The sequence below is a fragment of the Panthera onca genome, chromosome B2 (assembly GCF_046562875.1).
Source record: "Panthera onca isolate mPanOnc1 chromosome B2, mPanOnc1 haplotype 2, whole genome shotgun sequence".
Taxonomy (NCBI): domain Eukaryota; kingdom Metazoa; phylum Chordata; class Mammalia; order Carnivora; family Felidae; genus Panthera; species Panthera onca.
Window position 1 is genome coordinate 30,545,187 of NC_138343.1, and position 22,693 is coordinate 30,567,879.

Consider the following 22,693-nt stretch of genomic DNA (forward strand, 5'->3'; position numbering starts at 1 on the left):
CAGATTTTGGATCTTCTGACCCCACTATAAGTATCATAAGGACATCAAGCAGAAGTTTGTGTCCCCCCCCCCCCCCCCAGCTGAACCCTAAGCACCTAAACCACTCTATCACTGAGTACAAGCATAGCAACTGCTCTACCTGGAGCTAAAGGAGGCTGATGATCAAAAGTTATTTTCCTGCTTCAGGGACGCCTGGGTGTCTCAGTTGGTTAAGCATCTGACTTTTGATTTCAGCTCAAGACATGATCTCACAGTTCCTGGGTTCGCACCCTGCATAAGGCTCTGCGCTAATGGCACAGTGTGGAGCCTACTTGGGATTCTCTCTCTTCTCTCTCTCTCTGCCTCTCCCTGTGGTCGCTCACTCTCAGAGTGAATAAATAAATAAACTTTACAAAAAGCCATTTTCCCACTTAAAACAATTATCTCATGAAAATTCAAATACTTTCCACTTATCAGTTTAATGATTCACAATGAGCTCACAATCAGACCACACACACTCTCTCTTCATTGATTCTTCTTTTCCTATTTTCAAGGTACAGTAACAGTCTAAAGATACCAGAAGAGGGACACCTATCTAGCTCAGCAGGAAGAACATGTGACTCTTCATCTTGGGGTCATGAGTTCAAGCTTCACGTTGGAGGTAAAGATGACCTAAATGCACTTAAATATATTTTAAAAAATAAAAATAAACTTTAAAAAGGTAAAAAAATAAAAAAATAAAGATACCAGAAAAAAATTTTGTTTTAGGAACAAATTTACTGAATGACAAATAACCATCCACACAGGAAGAAGAAAGTTGGGAAGGTTGGAAATAAATAACAGACATCAAATTCATCAAATGGCTCAAAGAGGGGCCTAGTTTTCCTAAGAGTCAGAAACAGGGATTGTGAAAAGGTGGTATACAAGACTCTTTTGTCAGAATCTGAAAGGGATGGTAACAGGTTCAGGTCCAGTCAATTCAAGAATCATAACAATGTTTGAAGATGAGGGGAACAAAATCACCTTAGAGGCACCCTAGAGCCCTCCAGCTCCAGATAAGATTAATCTACTTCTTCGATGGTGGGGCCTGTGGCAGCCCTTCCAGGAGTATACCCTGTCCCACAGGTAGGCCCAGCGCATCCTCCCTGGTAGAGTTTGGTGATGACTGGGTTACACACCTGCTCCAATTCCTTTCTCTTGTGATCAAACTCTTCTTTCTCAGCCAGTTGGTTGGCCTCCAGCCACGAAAGGACCTCATTGCATTTATCCAGTATTTTCTTTTTATCAGACTCACTAATCTTGCCCTTCAAGCCCTCATCACTCACAGCACTCTTCATGTTAAAAGCATAAGATTCTAAGGCATTTTTTGCAGCGATTTTCTCTCTTTGGACCTCATCCTCAGCTTTGTACTTCTCAGCATCCAGGACCATGCGTTCAATCTCCTCCTTGCTCAACCGGCCCTTGTCGTTGGTGATGGTGATCTTGTTGGCCTTGCCTGTGCTCTTGTCCATGGCTGTTACATTGAGAATACCGTTGGCATCGATGTCAAAGGTCACTTCAATCTGAGGCACTCCCCTGGGTGCAGGAGGGATTCCAGTCAGGTCAAAGCGCCCCAGCAGGTTGTTGTCTCGGGTCATGGCCCTCTCGCCCTCAAACACCTGGATCAATACCCCTGGCTGGTTATCTGAATAGGTGGTGAAGATCTGCGTCTGCTTGGTGGGGATGGTAGAGTTGCGCTTGATCAGGACAGTCATCACACCCCCGGCTGTTTCCAACCCTAGGGACAAGGGAGCCACATCCAGCAAAAGCAGGTCCTGTACCTTTTCAGATTTGTCCCCCATCAAAATGGCTGCCTGTACAGCAGCCCCATAGGCCACTGCCTCATCTGGATTGATGCTCTTATTGAGATCATGACCATTAAAGTAGTCCTGTAGCAGCCTCTGAACCTTAGGGATGCGGGTGGAGCCCCCTACTAAAACAATGTCATGGATCTTAGCCTTATCCATCTTGGCATCCCGAAGAGCCTTCTCCACAGGTTCCAACGTGCCTCTAAACAGGTCTGCACACAACTCTTCAAATCGGGCTCTGGTGATGGACGTGTAGAAGTCGACGCCTTCATAAAGTGAATCAATTTCCAAGTTGGCCTGGGTGCTGGACGACAGGGTCCTCTTGGCCCGCTCGCAGGCGGTGCGCAGCCGCCTCACGGCTCGCTTGTTCTGGATGATGTCCTTCTTGTACTTCCTCTTGAATTCCTCCACAAAGTGGCTCACAAGCCTGTTGTCAAAGTCCTCTCCACCAAGGTGGGTGTCCCCAGCTGTGGCCTTTACTTCAAAGATTCCATCATCTATGGTCAGGATGGACACATCAAATGTTCCTCCACCCAGGTCAAAGATCAAGACATGTCGCTCTCCCTGACCTGCTTTATCTAAGCCATATGCAATGGCAGCAGCTGTGGGTTCATTGATAATTCTTAGCACATTCAGACCCGCAATCACACCTGCATCCTTGGTGGCTTGACGCTGAGAATCATTGAAATAAGCTGGCACAGTTATCACAGCATTGGTGACAGGGTGGCCCAAAAAGGCCTCAGCAGTCTCCTTCATCTTTGTCAGTACCATAGAAGAGATTTCCTCAGGATAGAAAGCTTTTTTCTCCCCTTTGTAGGACACTGTTACCTTGGGCTTGCCTCCTTCATTGATTACTTGAAAAGGCCAGTGTTTCATATCTGCCTGCACTACAGGATCATTAAATTTCCTGCCAATCAGACGTTTGGCATCAAAGACAGTGTTCTGGGGATTCATGGCTACCTGGTTCTTGGCCGCATCCCCAATGAGCCGTTCCGTGTCGGTGAAGGCCACATAGCTGGGGGTGGTGCGGTTGCCCTGGTCATTGGCAATGATCTCTACCTTACCGTGCTGGAACACCCCCACGCATGAGTAGGTGGTGCCCAGGTCGATGCCAATGGCCATTCCCTTAGCAGCAGCCATGGTCTTCCGAGGCCTGAGAAAAAAAAATGAGATAAAGTTTTGGCAGAGTGCTTTTTTTTTTTTTTTACTTTATTACTTTTTTAATTTAGAGAGACAGAGATGGAGAACACGAACGAGCAAGGGAGAGGGGCAGAGGAACAGAGAGAGAATCTTAAACAGGATTCACGTTCAGCATGGAACTCAACACAGGATTGATCCCACAATCCTGAGATCATGACTTGAGCTGAAAAAAGAGTTGGATGCTCAACGGAGTGAGCCATCCAGGCGCCCTTATTACTTTCCATTGTACTAAAATACACATAATGTGAAATTTACCATCTTAACCATTTTTTAAGTGTACTGTTTAGCAGTAAGTTCATTCACATTGCTGGCCAAACAACCTCCAAAAATCTTTTTATCTTTCAAAACTGAAATTCTATATTCACTAAACAAACCTCCATTCCCCTTCTCTCTCCAGCCCCTGACAACAACTATTCTATTTTCTGTCTCTATGAATTTGATTACTCTAGTTCTTCATAATAATACAATTATACAGTAATTTCTTTTTGTAACTGTTTTTTTTTTTTTCACTTAGCAAGATATCCTCAAAAGTTCATGTATGTGTTACAGCATGTGTCAGAGTTTACTTAACCCTGAATAATATTAATTATATATATATAGGGGCATTATATATGGGGCACATTTTGTACATTCATTCCTTCCTTGGACACTTGGGCTGCTTCTACCTTATGGCTATTGTGAATAGTGCTGTCATAAACTCCATGAACAAGTTTCTTGCTAGTGTACAGGTATTCCAGTCTCTTCTCTCACGGAGAGTGCTTTTTGGACTAAAGTATTCTTAGCGAATTGGAAGTAAGTGGGAGGACAGTTGGCATATATTGTTTAATTTTCACAGAGTGTAACTTCATTGTCCTGTTTCTTTATCTGTGATATTTTATTCTGAGATTGTAACTGTCTCCTGCTGAACTAAGATTATCTTATGTTCTGGTCCCTTTACCAGACATTAATCTCTATCTTTCGGTTTAGCTACCTTCCACAACTCCTTTACCCTCCATTAGGCATTAGTTGGCATACTATTGGGCTAGTCTGAAAATGGCTACTAGGAACCTAATCTACCCCTCACAAACTTTCTCAGACGAGATAGAGCGTGACAAGCAATCTCTCCAATCTTCTCTGGAGTAAAACTATCTGAAGACACTAACAGATCAGCTCCTCCACTTCTTTCCAGCAGCTCTGACAAATCCCACCCACCTTGGCTCCTTGCCAAAGGATTCCCCCTTCCCTGATTAGTCAATGCACCCCATAGATTGAAACTACAGAACTTTCCAGCACTTTCTCAAACATGGATCTACTAGTCTTGCCTATTGTCATTCCATTTCAATTAGAGCCCTCCTGGCTCACCTATTGTCCCGCCGCCTTCGATCCAGTTTAATAATGTTCCAACTGCGGAGCCCCTGTGCGTGGGGGCTCCTTTAACATCCAAACGGCGCAGCCGGTGTTCCCCCACCCCCCACCCGCCCCGCCCTACAACTTTGAGCGGACTCCGGACCTACCATCCCCTACCATCCCGATTCCTAAATAGCTCATGAGGTCAGAGGCAGCACCCCCCATTGTAACGCGTCTGGGGAGCCAGCGTCAACATTCCCGCCCCCGCCCTGCCTCCGGCCCTGTCAGCCCCTCCCACCTCCTCGCGCCGACCCCCGCCCTCCTCGAAGCTTTGCAAGCCCAGCAAGCCCCAGAAGAGTCTGGAGAGTTCTGGGAGGGGCGGCACCCAGAACGCTGATTGGTCCCAGAAAGCCTGGAGGCAGGACGCGATGCGAAACCGCTGGAATATTCCCGGCCTGGCAGCCCCGCAGAGCTCCGTGATTGGCTGAGGACAGAAAAGGTGGGGCTCGATGAGGCGTTATAAACACAGAGCCGCCCCGTCCCGAAAAACAGCAAGCCTGCAGAGAAACCTTCGGGGTTCAGGCGGTGACCGCTAGCGCAATTTCCGCAGACCGGCTGAGTCGGGCTCCCCGCAAGTTCGAGTTTGCAGCTTCGGAACAGACCGAGTTCCTCGTCGCCTATCCCGACCGACGTTCACAAAGGCTGAACCTCAGCGCCGGGCAAGGGAGCAGGACACCGACATGGCTAAAACCGCAGCCATCGGCATCGACCTGGGCACCACCTACTCATGCGTGGGGGTGTTCCAGCACGGCAAGGTAGAGATCATCGCCAACGACCAGGGCAACCGCACCACCCCCAGCTACGTGGCCTTCACGGACACCGAGCGGCTCATCGGGGATGCGGCCAAGAACCAGGTGGCGCTGAACCCGCAGAACACCGTGTTCGACGCGAAGCGGCTGATCGGCCGCAAGTTCGGCGACCCGGTGGTGCAGTCGGATATGAAGCACTGGCCTTTCCGGGTGATCAACGACGGAGATAAGCCCAAGGTGCAGGTGAGCTACAAGGGGGAGACCAAGGCGTTCTACCCCGAGGAGATCTCGTCCATGGTGCTGACCAAGATGAAGGAGATCGCCGAGGCGTACCTGGGCTACCCGGTGACCAACGCGGTGATCACCGTGCCGGCCTACTTCAACGACTCGCAGCGGCAGGCCACCAAGGACGCGGGGGTGATCGCGGGGCTGAACGTGCTGCGGATCATCAACGAGCCCACGGCCGCCGCCATCGCCTACGGCCTGGACAGGACGGGCAAGGGGGAGCGCAACGTGCTCATCTTTGACCTGGGCGGGGGCACCTTCGACGTGTCCATCCTGACGATCGACGACGGCATCTTCGAGGTGAAGGCCACGGCGGGGGACACCCACCTGGGTGGGGAGGACTTTGACAACAGGCTGGTGAACCACTTCGTGGAGGAGTTCAAGAGGAAGCACAAGAAGGACATCAGCCAGAACAAGCGAGCCGTGAGGCGGCTGCGCACCGCCTGCGAGCGGGCCAAGAGGACCCTGTCGTCCAGCACCCAGGCCAGCCTGGAGATCGACTCCCTGTTCGAGGGCATCGACTTCTACACGTCCATCACGAGGGCGCGGTTCGAGGAGCTGTGCTCGGACCTGTTCCGGAGCACCCTGGAGCCGGTGGAGAAGGCTCTGCGCGACGCCAAGCTGGACAAGGCCCAGATCCACGACCTGGTCCTGGTGGGGGGCTCCACCCGCATCCCCAAGGTGCAGAAGCTGCTGCAAGACTTCTTCAACGGGCGCGATCTCAACAAGAGCATCAACCCCGACGAGGCAGTGGCCTACGGGGCGGCGGTGCAGGCGGCCATCCTGATGGGGGACAAGTCTGAGAACGTGCAGGACCTGTTGCTGCTGGACGTGGCGCCCCTGTCGCTGGGGCTGGAGACGGCCGGCGGCGTGATGACTGCCCTGATCAAGCGCAACTCCACCATCCCCACCAAGCAGACGCAGATCTTCACCACCTATTCGGACAACCAGCCCGGAGTGCTGATCCAGGTGTACGAGGGCGAGAGGGCCATGACGCGGGACAATAACCTGCTGGGGCGCTTCGAGCTGAGCGGCATCCCCCCGGCCCCACGCGGAGTGCCCCAGATCGAGGTGACCTTCGACATCGATGCCAATGGCATCCTGAACGTCACGGCCACGGACAAGAGCACGGGCAAAGCCAACAAGATCACCATCACCAACGACAAGGGCCGGCTGAGCAAGGAGGAGATCGAGCGCATGGTGCAGGAGGCGGAGAAGTACAAAGCCGAGGACGAGGTGCAGCGCGAGAGGGTGTCTGCCAAGAACGCCCTGGAGTCGTACGCCTTCAACATGAAGAGTGCCGTGGAGGATGAGGGTCTCAAGGGGAAGATCAGCGAGGCCGACAAGAAGAAGGTGCTGGACAAGTGCCAGGAGGTCATTTCCTGGCTGGACGCCAACACCTTGGCCGAGAAGGACGAGTTTGAGCACAAGAGGAAGGAGCTGGAGCAGGTGTGTAACCCCATCATCAGCGGACTGTACCAGGGGGCGGGTGGCCCTGGGGCTGGTGGCTTTGGGGCTCAGGCCCCCAGAGGTGGCTCTGGGTCAGGCCCCACCATTGAGGAGGTGGATTAGGAGTTCTTCCCCAGATTGCTCGTGTTTGTTGAGGAGACGGTTGGGATTCATGACTTTTGTATTGCCTTATATATCTGCATTTCATCACCTCTCAACTTTGCAACTTGTTTGCCAAGTTTCGACTGTCTCCTTTGATGAAATGATAAAGTTCCTTTTTTTTTTTTTTTTTTGTAGAGTCTAAACCTAGCAAGAATTTATACTGCCATCTTTTGTGCATTTTCTTTTTTGTAATATTCATCCCAAACTCGGGCCTTTTTGTTTTGTTGTTTTAACTGTTTTCTGTAGAGTAAATAAACTCAATAATTTGATTATCTTGACTGTTTCTGTGTTTTATTTTGAGGTTAGAAGAATTTGCATAGGTTGTCCTGTTAGTCTAAAGTTGAATGGTAATTTGTATCTTAGATAAAGGTCAGGGATCTGGAGAAGTACGTCTGTATATTGCCTTGTGATCTATTTCTTTCAAGCAAATGGTATCCTTGGGAGAGTTGAAACAAGTGCTTGGTATGAGTGGGTTGGGTCTGTGGATGCAGAAAAAATTACAGGCTACTGACATAGTGGTGTCAAGTTGGTGAGGGGGTTGACCTTATGTAAGGGTGGCCTCAAAAGAGGGGGGAATGGGGATGTTACTGGAGAAGCTGACAAAAAGGAGAGGCAGTTAGGGAGTAAGGCCATGCCTGCCTGTTCCTGTAAGTACACCTGATATGTCAGAGCAATGATACATAATCTGGTTTCAGCATGAAAGAACAGGTGAGTCCTAAATCGGTAGTGAGGAAATGTGAGTTCAGGCACTGGCTTGCCCAGTTATGCATATGCCACCCTGATCTCTAGTTCTCATGTGTTAAAATGAAAGGTTTTTTGGTTTTTTTTGTTTTTTGTTTTTTGTTTTTGCCTGGTGCCTCAGCCTTTACTTCTCATTTCCGAGAGGTTACTTAGATAGAAATGTCACATTTCTGGCTTTGGTTATTTACATTTTAAGTACCCGGTATCTTCAAGCAGTTTGTCCTTGAGTTTGGTGCCCCAAGAGAAGGACCCAGTAGTTCAGTGCCCTTATGTACCAGGCACCGTTTTGGGGGCTATGTGTTTATTAATTCTCATTCCACCACACCAAGTTTAGGTAGTGTTTGACTTGCACAGGTGAACATAACAGGGAGATTTAAAAGTTACTGATTTAACTGAAATTACTTCACTGGTTAAAAAAATTTCCAGTTTATGGGGCACCTAGGTGGCTCAGTTGGTTAAGCATCTGACTTCGGCTCAAGTCATGATCTCGCAGTTTGTGGGTTGGAGCCCCTCATCGGCTCTGTACTGACAGCTCAGAACCTGGAGCCTGTTTCAGATTCTGTGTCTCCCTCTCTCTCTGCCCCTCCCCTGTTCATGCTCTGTCTCTGTCTCAAAAATAAACATTAAAAAAAAAAAAAAAAATTCCAGTTCAGCAAAGGTGTTAAACCTGGATTCCACCTCTGGTTTCCTCAGTTGTTGCCAGGCTGTCCCAAGTCCACAGGGCTTTTGTCTTTTACATGGCTGGTTCTGGGTTATTTCTAACCTAGGTTTCTCAGTCACTACCCATTTGCTTTTATTTTGTGCAATTCTAAACAATTCTATCAGAGAAACAATAGGATTGATAACAAAGGTTTAGTATTTGTTAACTTGGAAAAGGAAGGACCCTGCAGCCCTGTACTAAGAAGACTTACTACAGGCATCCTTCCCACACACTACCTTCCCTTTGAGATGCTTCATATCCCAACTGCTAGCATTCTAGAAATAATTCCCCCCACAATTTCCTTGTTAGAAAATGCCTGCCCACAATTCTCCAGGCTTGATGAGTGAACCCTTTTAAAAATCGATTGTACCTGGGGGTTACAAAGTTGTTTTAGAACAAGATAGAGGGGGTAGGTGGAGATAATTGCAAGCACCCCTGAATTGTGCACTTAACTTTTTTTCAGTGTTTGTTTATTTTTGAGAGAGTGTGTGAGCAGGGGAGGGGCAGAGAGAATTGAGACAGAATCCGAATGAAGCAGGCTCTGAGCTGTCAGCAGAAAGCCTGACATGGAACTTGAACCCACAGTGAGATCATGACCTAAGTCAGGTTGGACATTCTACTGACTGAGCCACCCAGGTGCCCCTGAATTGTGCACTTTAAAATGGTTTTTATGTTTTGTGAATTTCACTTCAACAAAAAACAAAGAAAAGGTCTCACTCCACATTCCATAAAAGCATTTTCTTTTTTGTTTTTTGAAGTTTTATTTATTTTGAGTGAGAGAGAATGAGAGCAAGAGAGAGGAAGAGAAAGAATCCCAAACAAGCTCATTGCTATAAGGTCGGAGCCCAATGTGGGGCTTAAACTCATGAACCTTGAGATCATGACCTGAGCCGAAATCCAGTCGAATGCTTAACAGACAGCCACCCAGGTGACCCCATAAAAGCATTTTCTGTGTTCTTCAAAGCCCATCAAACCTTTTAGTAAATAATAGCCTTTGAAGAAAATCAGTGTTATGAGAATGACACATACATGGTAGACCTTGCCCTGGAAGTATGGAAATGGAAATCTACAAGATGCTTAGGCTTCTAGACCATATTATAAAGGCACTTTTAACCTTCAGGAGAGTTGAGCTGTAGGGCTGTGGACTCTAGCCATAGTGTAAATCAATTTTGATGAGGATACGCATTTGCTACAGGACCTTATCTGCCCCTTAGAGCTGCAGTAGCATTTGTGACTGTCATTTACAGATAATACAGTGACTCTTCAGCAACCACTACCACTATTTAGCAGAGAGGTGCAGGGGATAGGCAGGGCAGATTGGAAACGGGTGGAGATTGGGAAGGAACTACCAAACAACTTTGATAAGAGTTTAGGGAAATCTCTAGAAATAACCCTGGACAAAGTAAGTTCCTATGGCTAGTCAAGTTACTAAGTAGGTGCTTTATTAAGAAATCAATATAAGACGTTGTTGCCTGCATACCTTTGCACAGACTGAAATAATCACTTTGTAAAGGCAAGGAGTTAAGGCTAATGAAATTGTAGATTTAAATAAAGTAAAGAGAATGTCAGAGCACCTGGGTGGCTTAGTGGGTTGAGCGTCTGGCTCTTGATTTCAGCTCGGGTCATGATCTCACAGTTTGTTGGGTTCGAGCCCAGAGTCAGGCTCTGTGCTGACAGGCTGACAGAGGGGAGGGTGATTTTCTCGCTCTCTCAAAATTTAAAAAAAAAGAGAGAATGCAGTGTCATCGCTGAAGAAATTTGTGCTTTGGGTAACAGAGGAAACTTGGGAGTAGGGGAGGTACATTGAGGAAAAAGAACTGTGGGTGAGGAAAGAATTTTAAAAATCTAGTACTTTCCCTAATACACCTTTGGGCCTAAGACTGCTTTATTAGCAACATACATACTGTCATTTCTCGTATTTAACAGGATTCTGTCATCAAAAATGAAAAAGATACCAAAATAACAACAAAAAAACCTTTTATACATATGAGAGAAGCGGGCAGGAACATGGGCTTTCGGTAGAAATGGGGTTATTTTAGGTGAGAGGATGATCCTTATAGTAGAGATAAGAAACAGTAACTGACATCAACTTTCAGTCTAATTGAAATCCTAAATACGTCCCCTTGGATCACCTCTTGGGAATCCGCTGCACTGGGACAGATCAATACCACCAGTCCCGCCTCTTTCCTCGAGCCGCTCACAGAAAGCCTAAGGGGTCGGGGCGCACAGGGAATTCCGGACATCGGGGTGAACCCAACCCGCCCCACCATCCCTGTCGGGCCCAGTCAAGGATCGGAAGATCGGGCACAACCGGGAAGCATTGAGGCAGGGGGAAGAAGGTGTCCAGAAGACGAGAATCACTTCCGAGGGCCTTTAAATGGGGAACTAGAGCCAGGAGGTGAAGGTGAGGCGGCGACAGGGCAAGGCCACCGGGTGCGTCTCCGCCGCACGTCCTCGCCAGGCCCCGGGTGCGTTCGCCTCGGGCTGTGTGGGGACCTTCTCTTCTGGCGTCTGGCCACCCAATTCGTCCGGCCTAATCGTAGGAGTTACGAGACTTTCCAGTGTTTTCGTCGCATACATTAGCTAGTGTGAGAAATACTCTGAAGCTCTCGCCTTTTTTCTCCTTTAACCCCGTTTTGGAAAAAAACAATCACAGAACCCCGGTACCGGCCAGGCAATTCTGCGGCCAGTCCCGCCAGTTAGGCCCCAGCGGCGGCCTCCGCGCTCTGCGGCCCCGCCCCCGCCGGCTGGCGCCCCCGCCCTCTCCGGGTGGCGCTCTACGCTCTCTTTCACCGCTGTCCCGAACTTTCTGGAGTTTTCTGGGTTCCAGGGCGGAGACTGACTCGTAGGAAAACTCTTCAACAAACTGCCTCATCCAAGTCTCCCCACACCCTCAACCCCGCTAACTCCCGCCCTAGAAAATCAAGCTTAGTCATCTCTCTATATTTAATTTCCAGAAAATTCTGTGAACTCTGTCCCAGCCTAGCCATAGTAACAGGGCTCCCTGCTTTCCCCTTTGCGAGGGAACCTTCTGTTATGAAGGGAAGGGGAGGCAGGGCTGGGAGAGCTGGAAGGGTGGGAAAGGTAGGAGTGGGTGGTGGGGTTGGGATGGTCAGGAGTCAGAAGTGGCAGCCCAGAGAGAGGAGTCCCTGGCTGGTCACATAGCCCCGTGGTGTCCCTAATGTGCTCTGTCAGAGCCCTGACATTCACTTCACTCCCTTTTGTGGCCATTTGTTTTCCTCTTCAGAGAATGAAAGGGATAGGATGCCTGTGCCAGCCCTGAGAGAAGTTCAAAATGGGAAATATGAGGACCTGTAGGTTCAATCCCCTGTTCTATAATTAGCTGAGTGACCAGACCAAGCCAGTGAACCACTGATCCTTTGTGTTCCTCTCTGAAAATGAAAAGGTTTGCCTGAATGGCCTCTGCCTGAAAATCTTAAGATAGTTTCTCCAGCAAACTGAAAGTAATGCCATTGTCCTGGCAGTTGTCCCCAACCTCATAGGCAACTCAACAGGAAAGACTTGAGATGTCAGACCTGAGTACGGGATCCCTGCTAAGAAGCGAGAAGGGAGCAAATTTCAGAGCACTACTCTGTCACAGGCACAGAACTAAGGCCTTAGAAGCATTATGTTATTAATCACTGATGCCTACCATCCTATAAAATAGATTCTGTTGATTCTATTTTAGAGATAGAGACTTTTGTAATTTAGGTAACTTACAAGCATTTCCTTGTGAAGAAGGAGGAAGAAGAGGAAGAAGCAAACAAACAAACAAAAACCAAAAAACAAAACAGTCTGAACAAGGAAATAGAGTCAGATACAAACCTGGGTATGTCTCAGTTTTTTCCAAGCTGCTGGAAATCTGCAGCTTTCCCAGGTCACTGCAGCTTTTGCCACCGACTTGTTAAAAATGCCTGGTTCTAGGTTTCCTAGCAGTTACCTCTTTTGTTTTTTTCTGGCTAACCTTAGAATTATACCATCTTTTAAAACTGAAAGAACTGAGGAGAAAACAGTAAAGTTTGAGAAACTGCAGGGAAAAAGGAGAAGAAAAAAGAAGCCGCAGCAGCTTCAGGGTGATAAAGGCTCCCCTCCTCCATACTTCCTGCCGCCAGCAGTCAACATTCTCGGCTCTCCCTCTCCTGTCTCCCCACTCCCCGCTTAGTTAAGTACCTGACAGTTCCACCAGCTTGAGGAAACCTGATACTCTATCCTTTCAAATGCCAAACCCGATAAAACCTAATTGCAAACTTAGTCAAAGTAAAATTCTAGAAAATTTCTTGGGGTTCTTACAGTCACTTTAGACACCAGTTAAACCTGTGACTGGGTTTTTGCCTTGGAAGGCATCCAGTGTAAAAGACAAAATCCAGGAGACACTCTCCTTGCCAGGAAATGAAAAGGAATATAGATGTTTCAGTTTCCAGACCAGTCCACAGAGAGAGAGTTAACTCAAAAGGTAGGTCAACTATAGAGTGTAGGTTTCTGATTCATGGAAAACAGCATTTGTAATGGATCTTTTTCTGCTGTGCCAACAGCAGCAAGATTTGAACCCCTATCACCATGTCTACCTGCCAGGCGGTGGGTACAGTGATGTCCTTTGCTTCCAGCCAATAAAGTTTAAACTGCAGATCTGGAAAGAAGGAAGGAATAAATCCAGAACTGCCGCTAGTAGCAGGTAATGGCAGGGAAGCTTCCAGAGGGAGGAGGTGAGATTAAGGGCCCCTAGAAGTGTTGACACATTGGGCACCTATAATGGAAGCTTGGGGAGTTGCCAGAGATCGCATAAAGAAATGGAAAATTCCGTAAGTTTGACCAGTTTGACCAGATTAGGAGATGACTCATTAGGGAGCCACAACTGAACGTAAAAAAAGTTATCACTTGCCTGCACAAACACACACAGGATTGTGAAAGCAATTCCAATTGAGCAAAAATGTTCAAAAGCAAGATTCCTTCACTTCATCAAAAACTGCCTTCTCATATAAAAACAAATAAACAAACACTGTTTTCTCTCATTGTGTTAGGTTTTCTGTGTTCAACTATGTGGGTACAGCAATGTGTCTATTTTTGGTGGGTTGTGAACCTGGTACTATTTAATGTCACTTCCAGTTCACGCGCCCAACAACTGCTGGTCTTACATATCCACAAAGAATTTTTTATTTTTATTTTTTTAAGATTTATTCATTTTTGAGAGAGAGAGAGAGAGAGAGCGTGAGCAGGAGAGGGGTAGAGACAGAAAGGCACAGAATCTGAAGCAGGGTCCGGGCTCTGTGCTGACAGCTCAGATCCTGACTAGGGGCTGGAAATCAGGACCACAAGATCATGACATGAGCTGAAGTCCAACGTTTAACCAACTGAGCCAGCCAGGTGCCCAAGAACTTTTTTTTAAAGGCCAAAATGATCAAATGTGTTTGTATTTAAAGGAGAGAGGAAAACATGCAGAAAGTTGGAATCTAGGATAGAAAACTAAGTGGGTGGATTAAATGCATGACAAATAATCTTAAATTTTAAAGGAGCTGTAAGTAGAACCTGGGTCCGGCCAACCCCTCCCACCTTCCAGCATCATCCCGACCAGTGTGCTTAACAGGGACCACCTGCAACCAGCTGTGGCTTATACTATTAAAGACTAAACATCCTCACCTCTCCCTTGCCGACTCACCTCCCTCTGCATTTCATTTAAAAAGGAGGGCCAGCCTACGGGGGACAGAGGGCAGAAGATCGAATTCTGGGGTCTGAGTATGAACCGGGAATTAACAGGCAAACCCTCTGGGAATGGGGTGGCCCAGACCCCCCAGCTTGATAGAGGAGGGAAATGGAGAAGCCCCAAAGTCTTAAAGACAGCTGAAGTCCCACGGAAAGTTTTTTCTTCCTCTGGCCCGAGCCCCGCCCAAAGCGAAGGGGAGCAGCGGATCCCAGCCCTAGCCTACCCCTTCCCCTGCCCCACCCTTCCCCCTCCCCCCCGCCCTTGACCCAGCACGTTCCTTCTGGGGCACTGGGGACGTTCTCCAGTTTAAGAACCAATTGTTTACTTAAGTGTTTTTCTTTTAAAAATTCAAATTCTCCCATCCCCAGGTATTTCAACCGTGTAGGTTAGAGACGATGTCAAAACTATATTGCATTATCTCTTTCCTTCTCATTTCTACTTTAAATCGAAAGTGGGGAAAAACGCCACGGCTGGCTAAGGCAATCCTCAGGCAGCTCAGGCCTTTGGACCAATGCACCAGCGGGCCTAAACGCGACCCTATCCGTCAGCGCCACAATCCAATCAGAGTCTCTTTGACCCGCCGATACCCCACCCACTTCGAGAAACTTGGGAACTTTACGTATTTGGGGTATCCCTGGGAGTCGTGTATTCCTTAACCTTAATCTTAAACCGCAAAACTAGTTTGAACCCCAGGCGGCTCTCACTGGCCTGCGATTATAAATGCTAGTCTTTCTAGTCAATTTCAAAGTCCGTGGACAGCATCGCTGGGAGGTACCGAGACTGGGTGGGCGGAGCCAACAACCGCCCTTCCCAGCTCCTCTCCTCCCTCCCCTTAGGACTCGGGTCCCTTCCCAAGAATCCGAGAAGAGTCTGGAGAGTTCTGGGAGGGGCGGCACCCAGAACGCTGATTGGTCCCAGAAAGCCTGGAGGCAGGACGCGATGCGAAACCGCTGGAATATTCCCGGCCTGGCAGCCCCGCAGAGCTCCGTGATTGGCTGAGGACAGAAAAGGTGGGGCTCGATGAGGCGTTATAAACACAGAGCCGCCCCGTCCCGAAAAACAGCAAGCCTGCAGAGAAACCTTCGGGGTTCAGGCGGTGACCGCTAGCGCAATTTCCGCAGACCGGCTGAGTCGGGCTCCCCGCAAGTTCGAGTTTGCAGCTTCGGAACAGACCGAGTTCCTCGTCGCCTATCCCGACCGACGTTCACAAAGGCTGAACCTCAGCGCCGGGCAAGGGAGCAGGACACCGACATGGCTAAAACCGCAGCCATCGGCATCGACCTGGGCACCACCTACTCATGCGTGGGGGTGTTCCAGCACGGCAAGGTAGAGATCATCGCCAACGACCAGGGCAACCGCACCACCCCCAGCTACGTGGCCTTCACGGACACCGAGCGGCTCATCGGGGATGCGGCCAAGAACCAGGTGGCGCTGAACCCGCAGAACACCGTGTTCGACGCGAAGCGGCTGATCGGCCGCAAGTTCGGCGACCCGGTGGTGCAGTCGGATATGAAGCACTGGCCTTTCCGGGTGATCAACGACGGAGATAAGCCCAAGGTGCAGGTGAGCTACAAGGGGGAGACCAAGGCGTTCTACCCCGAGGAGATCTCGTCCATGGTGCTGACCAAGATGAAGGAGATCGCCGAGGCGTACCTGGGCTACCCGGTGACCAACGCGGTGATCACCGTGCCGGCCTACTTCAACGACTCGCAGCGGCAGGCCACCAAGGACGCGGGGGTGATCGCGGGGTTGAACGTGCTGCGGATCATCAACGAGCCCACGGCCGCCGCCATCGCCTACGGCCTGGACAGGACGGGCAAGGGGGAGCGCAACGTGCTCATCTTTGACCTGGGCGGGGGCACCTTCGACGTGTCCATCCTGACGATCGACGACGGCATCTTCGAGGTGAAGGCCACGGCGGGGGACACCCACCTGGGTGGGGAGGACTTTGACAACAGGCTGGTGAACCACTTCGTGGAGGAGTTCAAGAGGAAGCACAAGAAGGACATCAGCCAGAACAAGCGAGCCGTGAGGCGGCTGCGCACCGCCTGCGAGCGGGCCAAGAGGACCCTGTCGTCCAGCACCCAGGCCAGCCTGGAGATCGACTCCCTGTTCGAGGGCATCGACTTCTACACGTCCATCACGAGGGCGCGGTTCGAGGAGCTGTGCTCGGACCTGTTCCGGAGCACCCTGGAGCCGGTGGAGAAGGCTCTGCGCGACGCCAAGCTGGACAAGGCCCAGATCCACGACCTGGTCCTGGTGGGGGGCTCCACCCGCATCCCCAAGGTGCAGAAGCTGCTGCAAGACTTCTTCAACGGGCGCGATCTCAACAAGAGCATCAACCCCGACGAGGCAGTGGCCTACGGGGCGGCGGTGCAGGCGGCCATCCTGATGGGGGACAAGTCTGAGAACGTGCAGGACCTGTTGCTGCTGGACGTGGCGCCCCTGTCGCTGGGGCTGGAGACGGCCGGCGGCGTGATGACTGCCCTGATCAAGCGCAACTCCACCATCCCCACCAAGCAGACGCAGATCTTCACCACCTATTCGGACAACCAGCCCGGAGTGCTGATCCAGGTGTACGAGGGCGAGAGGGCCATGACGCGGGACAATAACCTGCTGGGGCGCTTCGAGCTGAGCGGCATCCCCCCGGCCCCACGCGGAGTGCCCCAGATCGAGGTGACCTTCGACATCGATGCCAATGGCATCCTGAACGTCACGGCCACGGACAAGAGCACGGGCAAAGCCAACAAGATCACCATCACCAACGACAAGGGCCGGCTGAGCAAGGAGGAGATCGAGCGCATGGTGCAGGAGGCGGAGAAGTACAAAGCCGAGGACGAGGTGCAGCGCGAGAGGGTGTCTGCCAAGAACGCCCTGGAGTCGTACGCCTTCAACATGAAGAGTGCCGTGGAGGATGAGGGTCTCAAGGGGAAGATCAGCGAGGCCGACAAGAAGAAGGTGCTGGACAAGTGCCAGGAGGTCATTTCCTGGCTGGACGCCAACACCTTGGCCGAGAAGGACGAGTTTGAGCACAAGAGGAAGGAGCTGGAGCAGGTGTGTAACCCCATCATCAGCGGACTGTACCAGGGGGCGGGTGGCCCTGGGGCTGGTGGCTTTGGGGCTCAGGCCCCCAGAGGTGGCTCTGGGTCAGGCCCCACCATTGAGGAGGTGGATTAGGATCCTTACCTTCCTGACTCGTATTTCTTTCCAAGTCGAGGTGACCTGAGGACCTTGCTATCACACTGTATTTTTTCCTACTTCCAGTTTTCTGTTATTTCAATTTATTCTAAAGTTAGGTTGTAACCTGATAATGTTTGTGTTTATTATTTCCTTGTGATATACTAGTGTTTTTAGTAGAGTTTTTGCCTTGAAAGTAAGTTGGTGCTTTTTTTCCCTCCTCTGTAAAATGAGCAAACACTGCCACCCTCTGTCCAATTTTGCTTTGTAAACACCGGAAGTCATGGAATGGCTTTTTTTTTTTTTTTAACAATTTGTATACTTCATGATGAAAAATAAAATGTTACAAATACAAGTCGATTTTTATTTGAGGGGGGATAGCGGACCTTTCTTGGAATGTCTGAATTTCATAGGCTGAAAAATACAGTACTTCTGAAGAGAGGTACACTATGAGGAGCTGTGACTTTGGCTATTTATTTTAAGACTTAATTGTAGGTTTTAAATTATATCTGTGCTAGAAAACAAAATTTCAGCTGCCCATTTTTGTGGGTGACACTTTTTTTAGGGGAAAAGGGGATGGGAGCTGCAAAAATGGTTTTGGGGAGAACTTCTGGGTTAAAGGCAGTGTTGAGAGATGTTCACGGTTCTTTACTCTCACACTTAACGTGTGCAGAGCCCTTAATTTGTCACTTCTGAGCTGTGAGTCTTAGTCTTTTATTTGAGTTATAAATTATTTTAGAGGTGTGCAAAACAGCAAAAATGAGATGCAGATTCACACTCTAGGGTTGTAAATGCCAGCTGGGTGACCAAGTGTAAATTATTTAACCTCGATTTGGGTTGTCTCATTTTAAAATATTTTGTCAGAATGACCTCCCTTTTTTTAACTTTTTTTTTTAATTTACATCCAAATTAGTATATAGTGAAGCAATGACTTCAGTAGATTCCTTAATGTGACCTCCCTTTTTTTAAATTAAAATTTTTTCTTAAATGTTTTTGAGAGAGCAATGGAGTGCGAACAGGGGAGGGAAAGAGAGAAAGGGAGACACAGAATCTGAAGCAGGATCCTGGCTCTGAGCTATCCGTGCAGAGCCTGATGAGAGGCTCCAGCCCACAGACCTCGAGATCATGACCTGAGCTTCAGTCGGTCACTTAACCGACTGATCTACCCAGGCACCCCCAGTACAACTTCACTTTTAAAGATCTAAATCATTTTGAGCAGAAACGTGGCATAGACCAGTAACATTTTTTGCCATGGTCACCCTTGCTGCAGTTATCAAGCACATGAAGACCAAGATTCTGAGGATTTGGGAGGCATGACAATTGATGAGGAAGCTTGGGGCAAACTGAGGGCAAAATACAGGCTGGCACACAACACTCCATCCCCAGGTGGAATATGTGTGATACTCCTCACTCCTGGATACCTGAGAACAAAGGAAAGTGCTTGCCATAGTAATGTGGGAAACTAACAAGTCCTTGGAACTTGCAGAGTGACATGGCTCTAGGAACTACGTTGCCTCAGTGATAACACTTTGCTGGGGGCGAAAGAGAACCCTAGCTTAACATTATCCCAACCTCAAGGATCCTGTAAATCTACTTCCTTTATCTTAACTGCCCCAAGATATATGCTGGGAATCATATTCCAAGCTTATGCCCCCACCCCATATACATCTGAATGGTCTCTTGACTGGGGTTTTATTAAGCGGTAATAAATGGCGTTTCCCTAGCAACAGCTAGTCCCTCAAGGTACTGGAAACCTTGCTTCCAAAATTCTTAGAGACTTGCTCTATCCCTGACCCCCACCCAACCTGAGGATATAAAATGTTACCAGTCAGGACACCAGTGCAGCTCTTCCTGCCCATAGGTCCTGTCCGCATGGTTTAATAAAATCACCTTTTTTGCACTAAAGTCATCTTCAAGAATTCTTTCTTGGTTGTCGGCTCAAGACCACCCCACGGTCACCCTAAATAACTTTATAATGAGGCAACTTCTGTGCTTTCCCCCAGTAATCTTCAGTAATTTCTATCTCCCCATCTTCTAAATCAGGTGTCCTAAAGTTTTTTCATAGATTAGCATGTGAGAGTGGTCACCTCAACTACATCCAGGGCAAAATTAGCAACAAATGCTGGTTTTTTTTCCACACTGCCTGAACACCATTGGCATTGGGTTCCTGTCCGGTTCTAAGTGATGGTTTTACCCCAGTTTTAACGATCAGTAACCTCTTTGTCCTTTTTATGGACAATCTCAAAACCAGAGGAATTTAAAGTAAGATCAAATTTAATTAAGAAGGAGAAGGAGCTGAAAGCTGGGTACAGGATACAGCTGGGAAGATCAAGGAAATGGGCTTTCTTCCCATTACAAGCTCTTCCCCAGGGGGTTCTTCCTGCCAGAGCAGTTAGGTGTCCTTAACATTTTCTTTAGCCTGATAGAATCTCAACCTCTACCTCCCCAAAACTGAGCCTGGAAATAACTACTCCAAAATAAAAACAAATTGAAGCTCAAGTTCTGTTTTTCAATAAATCTGCACCCTCTGGGAAAATCAAACATTTTAGGAATTACAAAATATAGGAAGCTCTCCTTGAAAGCTTGTAAAGGAAATGGAATATAGTAAGTTCTTTTGGTTCCTGGGCCAATTCTCAAAGGCTTGTTTTACTCAGAAAAATAGATGAACTATAACACTGTAGCTTCCTATCATAGAATATGGTAAATGTAGTTTTAACTGCAGCAGCAGCAGCAGCAGCAGCAGAAATTGGGTTTGTTAGGGTTTTTTTGTTTGTTTTTTGTTTTCCTGTAACCTGGCAGGTAAGATAGGGAATAAGTAGCTGCAAGCTATTGGAAACATGTTTCTCCAACTTAGTGGTATACTAAAATCAGTGGGGGAAGCTAAAAAAAATACTGCTGCCAGGCCTCCACCAGGAGTCAGAATCTTTGGGAGTGGGCTAAGGCATTGTATGGAAGTAAAGCTGTCTGAGTGTTTCTAATGTGCAGCCAATAGTGGAGAAAAATCACATCAGAGGCTATTGCTGATTACATTTTTAGAGGGCTGGGGCATGGAAGAGGGGGGAAGGTGTCTGCTAGTGGGAACAGCCCTTGGCGGTAATGGGCTTTCTACAGTCAATGGGAGCCTGAGGCTTGAAAGGCCTAGAAGTGTTGATTCACTGGTAGCAGCAGTGATAGAGGTTAGGGAAATCTCCAAGGACAGCTTGATGGGTCAAAAAAGAGAATCCCTGAGGCTGGGAAGTGGTTCTTTAGGAAGCAACATCAGAATATGGTAATTCAGGGGCACCTGGCTGGCTCAGTCCAGAGAGCTTGTAATGCTTGGGGTGGCTGGGTGGCTCAGTTGGTTGAGCATCTGATCTCGCAGTTCATGAGGTCAGGCTCTGCTCTGTACTGACAGCTCGGAGCCTGGAGCCTGCTTCAGAGTCTGTGTTTTCCCCTCTCTCTGTACCTCCCCCACTTGCATTCTTTCTCTCTCTCAAAAATAAATGAACATTAAAAAAAAATTTTTTTTTAATAAAAATAAAAAGGTGAACATTTAACTCTTGATCTTGGGGTCCTAAGTTTGAACCCCATGTTGGATGTAGAAATTACTAAAATAAAAAACAAAAATTTTTTAATGTTTATTTATTCTTGAGACAGAGACAGAGCGTGAACAGGGGAGGGGCAGACAGACAGGGAGACACAGAATCTGAAGCAGGCTCCAGGCTCTGAGCTGTCAGCACAGAGCCCGATGCGGGGCTTGAACCCACGAAGTGTGAGATCATGACCTGAGCCGAAGTCAGACGCTTAACCGACTGAGCAACCCAGGTGCCCCTGAAAAACAAATGTTAAAAAAAAGAAAAGAGACTCCCAAATTTTTTTTTTTTTTTTTTTAATATGAGAATTCATTAGCTACTGGTACACATACACATTTTGGAACTTAAAGCAAAGTCTACTTTGCAGCATCAACTGTGGGCGAAACTCAGCCCCTAAGAGTTGAGAAATGTATCAAGTGAACAAGTGAATACTGCAGGATTCTTGGAAGAGATTTTTTGTTTCTTTTTTATTTTTATTATTTAAAAAATTTTTTTTAAATGTTTATTTTTGAGAGAGAGAGACAGAGCATGAGGTGGGGGGAGCAGAGGGAGAGGGAGACACAGAATCCAAAGCAGGCTCCAGGCTGTCAGCACAGGGTCGAACGCAGGACTCGAACTCACAGACTGTAAGATCATGACCTGAGTCGAAGTCGGATGCTTAACCGACCGAGCCACCCAGGTGCCCCTTTATAGCCAATGTGGAGATCAAACTCAAGACCCCAAGACAAGAGTCTCATGCTCTCCCAGCTGAGCCAGCCAGGTGCCCCTGGGAAGAGATTTTTTTTTTTTTAAGCAGTTGTATTTTTTATGTTAGAGGAGAGAGAGCTTTCGTGAGCAGGGGAGAGAGACAGAAGGAGGAAGAGAGACACTTTCAAGCACACCCCGTGCTCAGCGTTCAGCATGGAACCAGATGCGGGACTCAGTACCACGATCCCAGGATCACTGCCTGAGCCAAAATCAAAGCTCAGAAGTGCTCAACTGACTGAGCCACTCAGGTGCTCCTGGGAAGACATTTTTTTGATGGAAGTCTGAAACCTTGGGGCAAGATGGAAAGATTATTGCAGAAGTAAGAGGATAGATTTTCTGCACCCACAATGGCCTTCTTCTGCATTTTAATCTGTGTCCACTGTGCCTAATTATGGGACTTAAGAAGAAGACTGGGGCACCTGGGTGGCTCAGTTAAACATCTGACTCTTGCTTTCAGTTCAGGTAGTGATTTCACAGTTGCTGGGTTTGAGCCCTGCATGGCAGACTCTACGCTGGTAGTGCAGAGCCTGCTTGGGATTCTCACTCTCCCTCGGTCTCTGATACTTCCCTGCTCGCTCGCTCTCTCAAAATAAATAAACATTAAAAAAAAAATAACGATAAGGGGCGCCCGGGTGGCTCAGTCAGTTAAGCCTCTGGCTTTGGCCAGGTCATGATCTCCCAGTTCGTGGGTTCAAGTCCCATGTAGGACTCTGTGCCGGCAGCTCAGAGCCTGGAACCTGCTTCAGATTCTGTGTTTCCCTCTCTCTAGGCCCCTTCCCTGCTTACTCCCTGACACACTCTCTCTCTCAAAAATAAATACAAATAAAATAAAATAAGACTGATTTTGGGAGTGCCTGGCTGGCTGGGTAGAGCATGTGACTCTTGATCTTGGGGTCATGAGTTCGAGCCCCACCTTCGGTATAGAGATTACTAAAAACAAAAATGATTTTGTATGATGTGGAACCCCCAACTCATATATTCCTTTCTCATAAAAGATGAAG

At 48.3% G+C, this 22,693-nt stretch overlaps 3 protein-coding genes across 5 annotated transcripts; 2 read left to right on the forward strand and 1 right to left on the reverse strand.

Annotated features, from left to right (window-relative positions):
- Nucleotides 1-736: 736 nt before the first annotated feature.
- Nucleotides 737-4,673, reverse strand: LOC132666906 (heat shock 70 kDa protein 1-like). Of its 3 annotated transcripts, none has more exons than XM_060615153.3 (2): nucleotides 4,651-4,673; nucleotides 737-2,979 (listed from the first exon to the last, which is right to left on the reverse strand). In XM_060615153.3, exon 2 carries the CDS (start codon nucleotides 2,964-2,966, stop codon nucleotides 1,041-1,043), a length of 1,926 nt encoding a protein of 641 aa, XP_060471136.1. In that variant the 5' UTR covers nucleotides 2,967-2,979; nucleotides 4,651-4,673; the 3' UTR covers nucleotides 737-1,040. The 3 variants fall into 3 exon arrangements, with proteins under 3 accessions (XP_060471136.1, XP_060471137.1, XP_060471135.1); XM_060615154.3 differs by lacking the exon at nucleotides 4,651-4,673 and adding an exon at nucleotides 4,520-4,542; XM_060615152.2 differs by lacking the exon at nucleotides 4,651-4,673 and adding an exon at nucleotides 4,368-4,489.
- A 205-nt stretch (nucleotides 4,674-4,878) lies between these two features.
- Nucleotides 4,879-7,326, forward strand: LOC132675218 (heat shock 70 kDa protein 1). Its single transcript, XM_060627636.2, has one exon. The coding sequence runs from the start codon at nucleotides 5,093-5,095 to the stop codon at nucleotides 7,016-7,018; it is 1,926 nt and encodes a 641-aa protein (XP_060483619.1). The 5' UTR covers nucleotides 4,879-5,092; the 3' UTR covers nucleotides 7,019-7,326.
- Nucleotides 7,327-15,233: 7,907 nt separating this feature from the next.
- LOC144616367 (heat shock 70 kDa protein 1) lies at nucleotides 15,234-17,728 on the forward strand. Its single transcript, XM_078446745.1, has one exon. The coding sequence runs from the start codon at nucleotides 15,448-15,450 to the stop codon at nucleotides 17,371-17,373; it is 1,926 nt and encodes a 641-aa protein (XP_078302871.1). The 5' UTR covers nucleotides 15,234-15,447; the 3' UTR covers nucleotides 17,374-17,728.
- The last annotated feature ends 4,965 nt before the right edge of the window (nucleotides 17,729-22,693 follow it).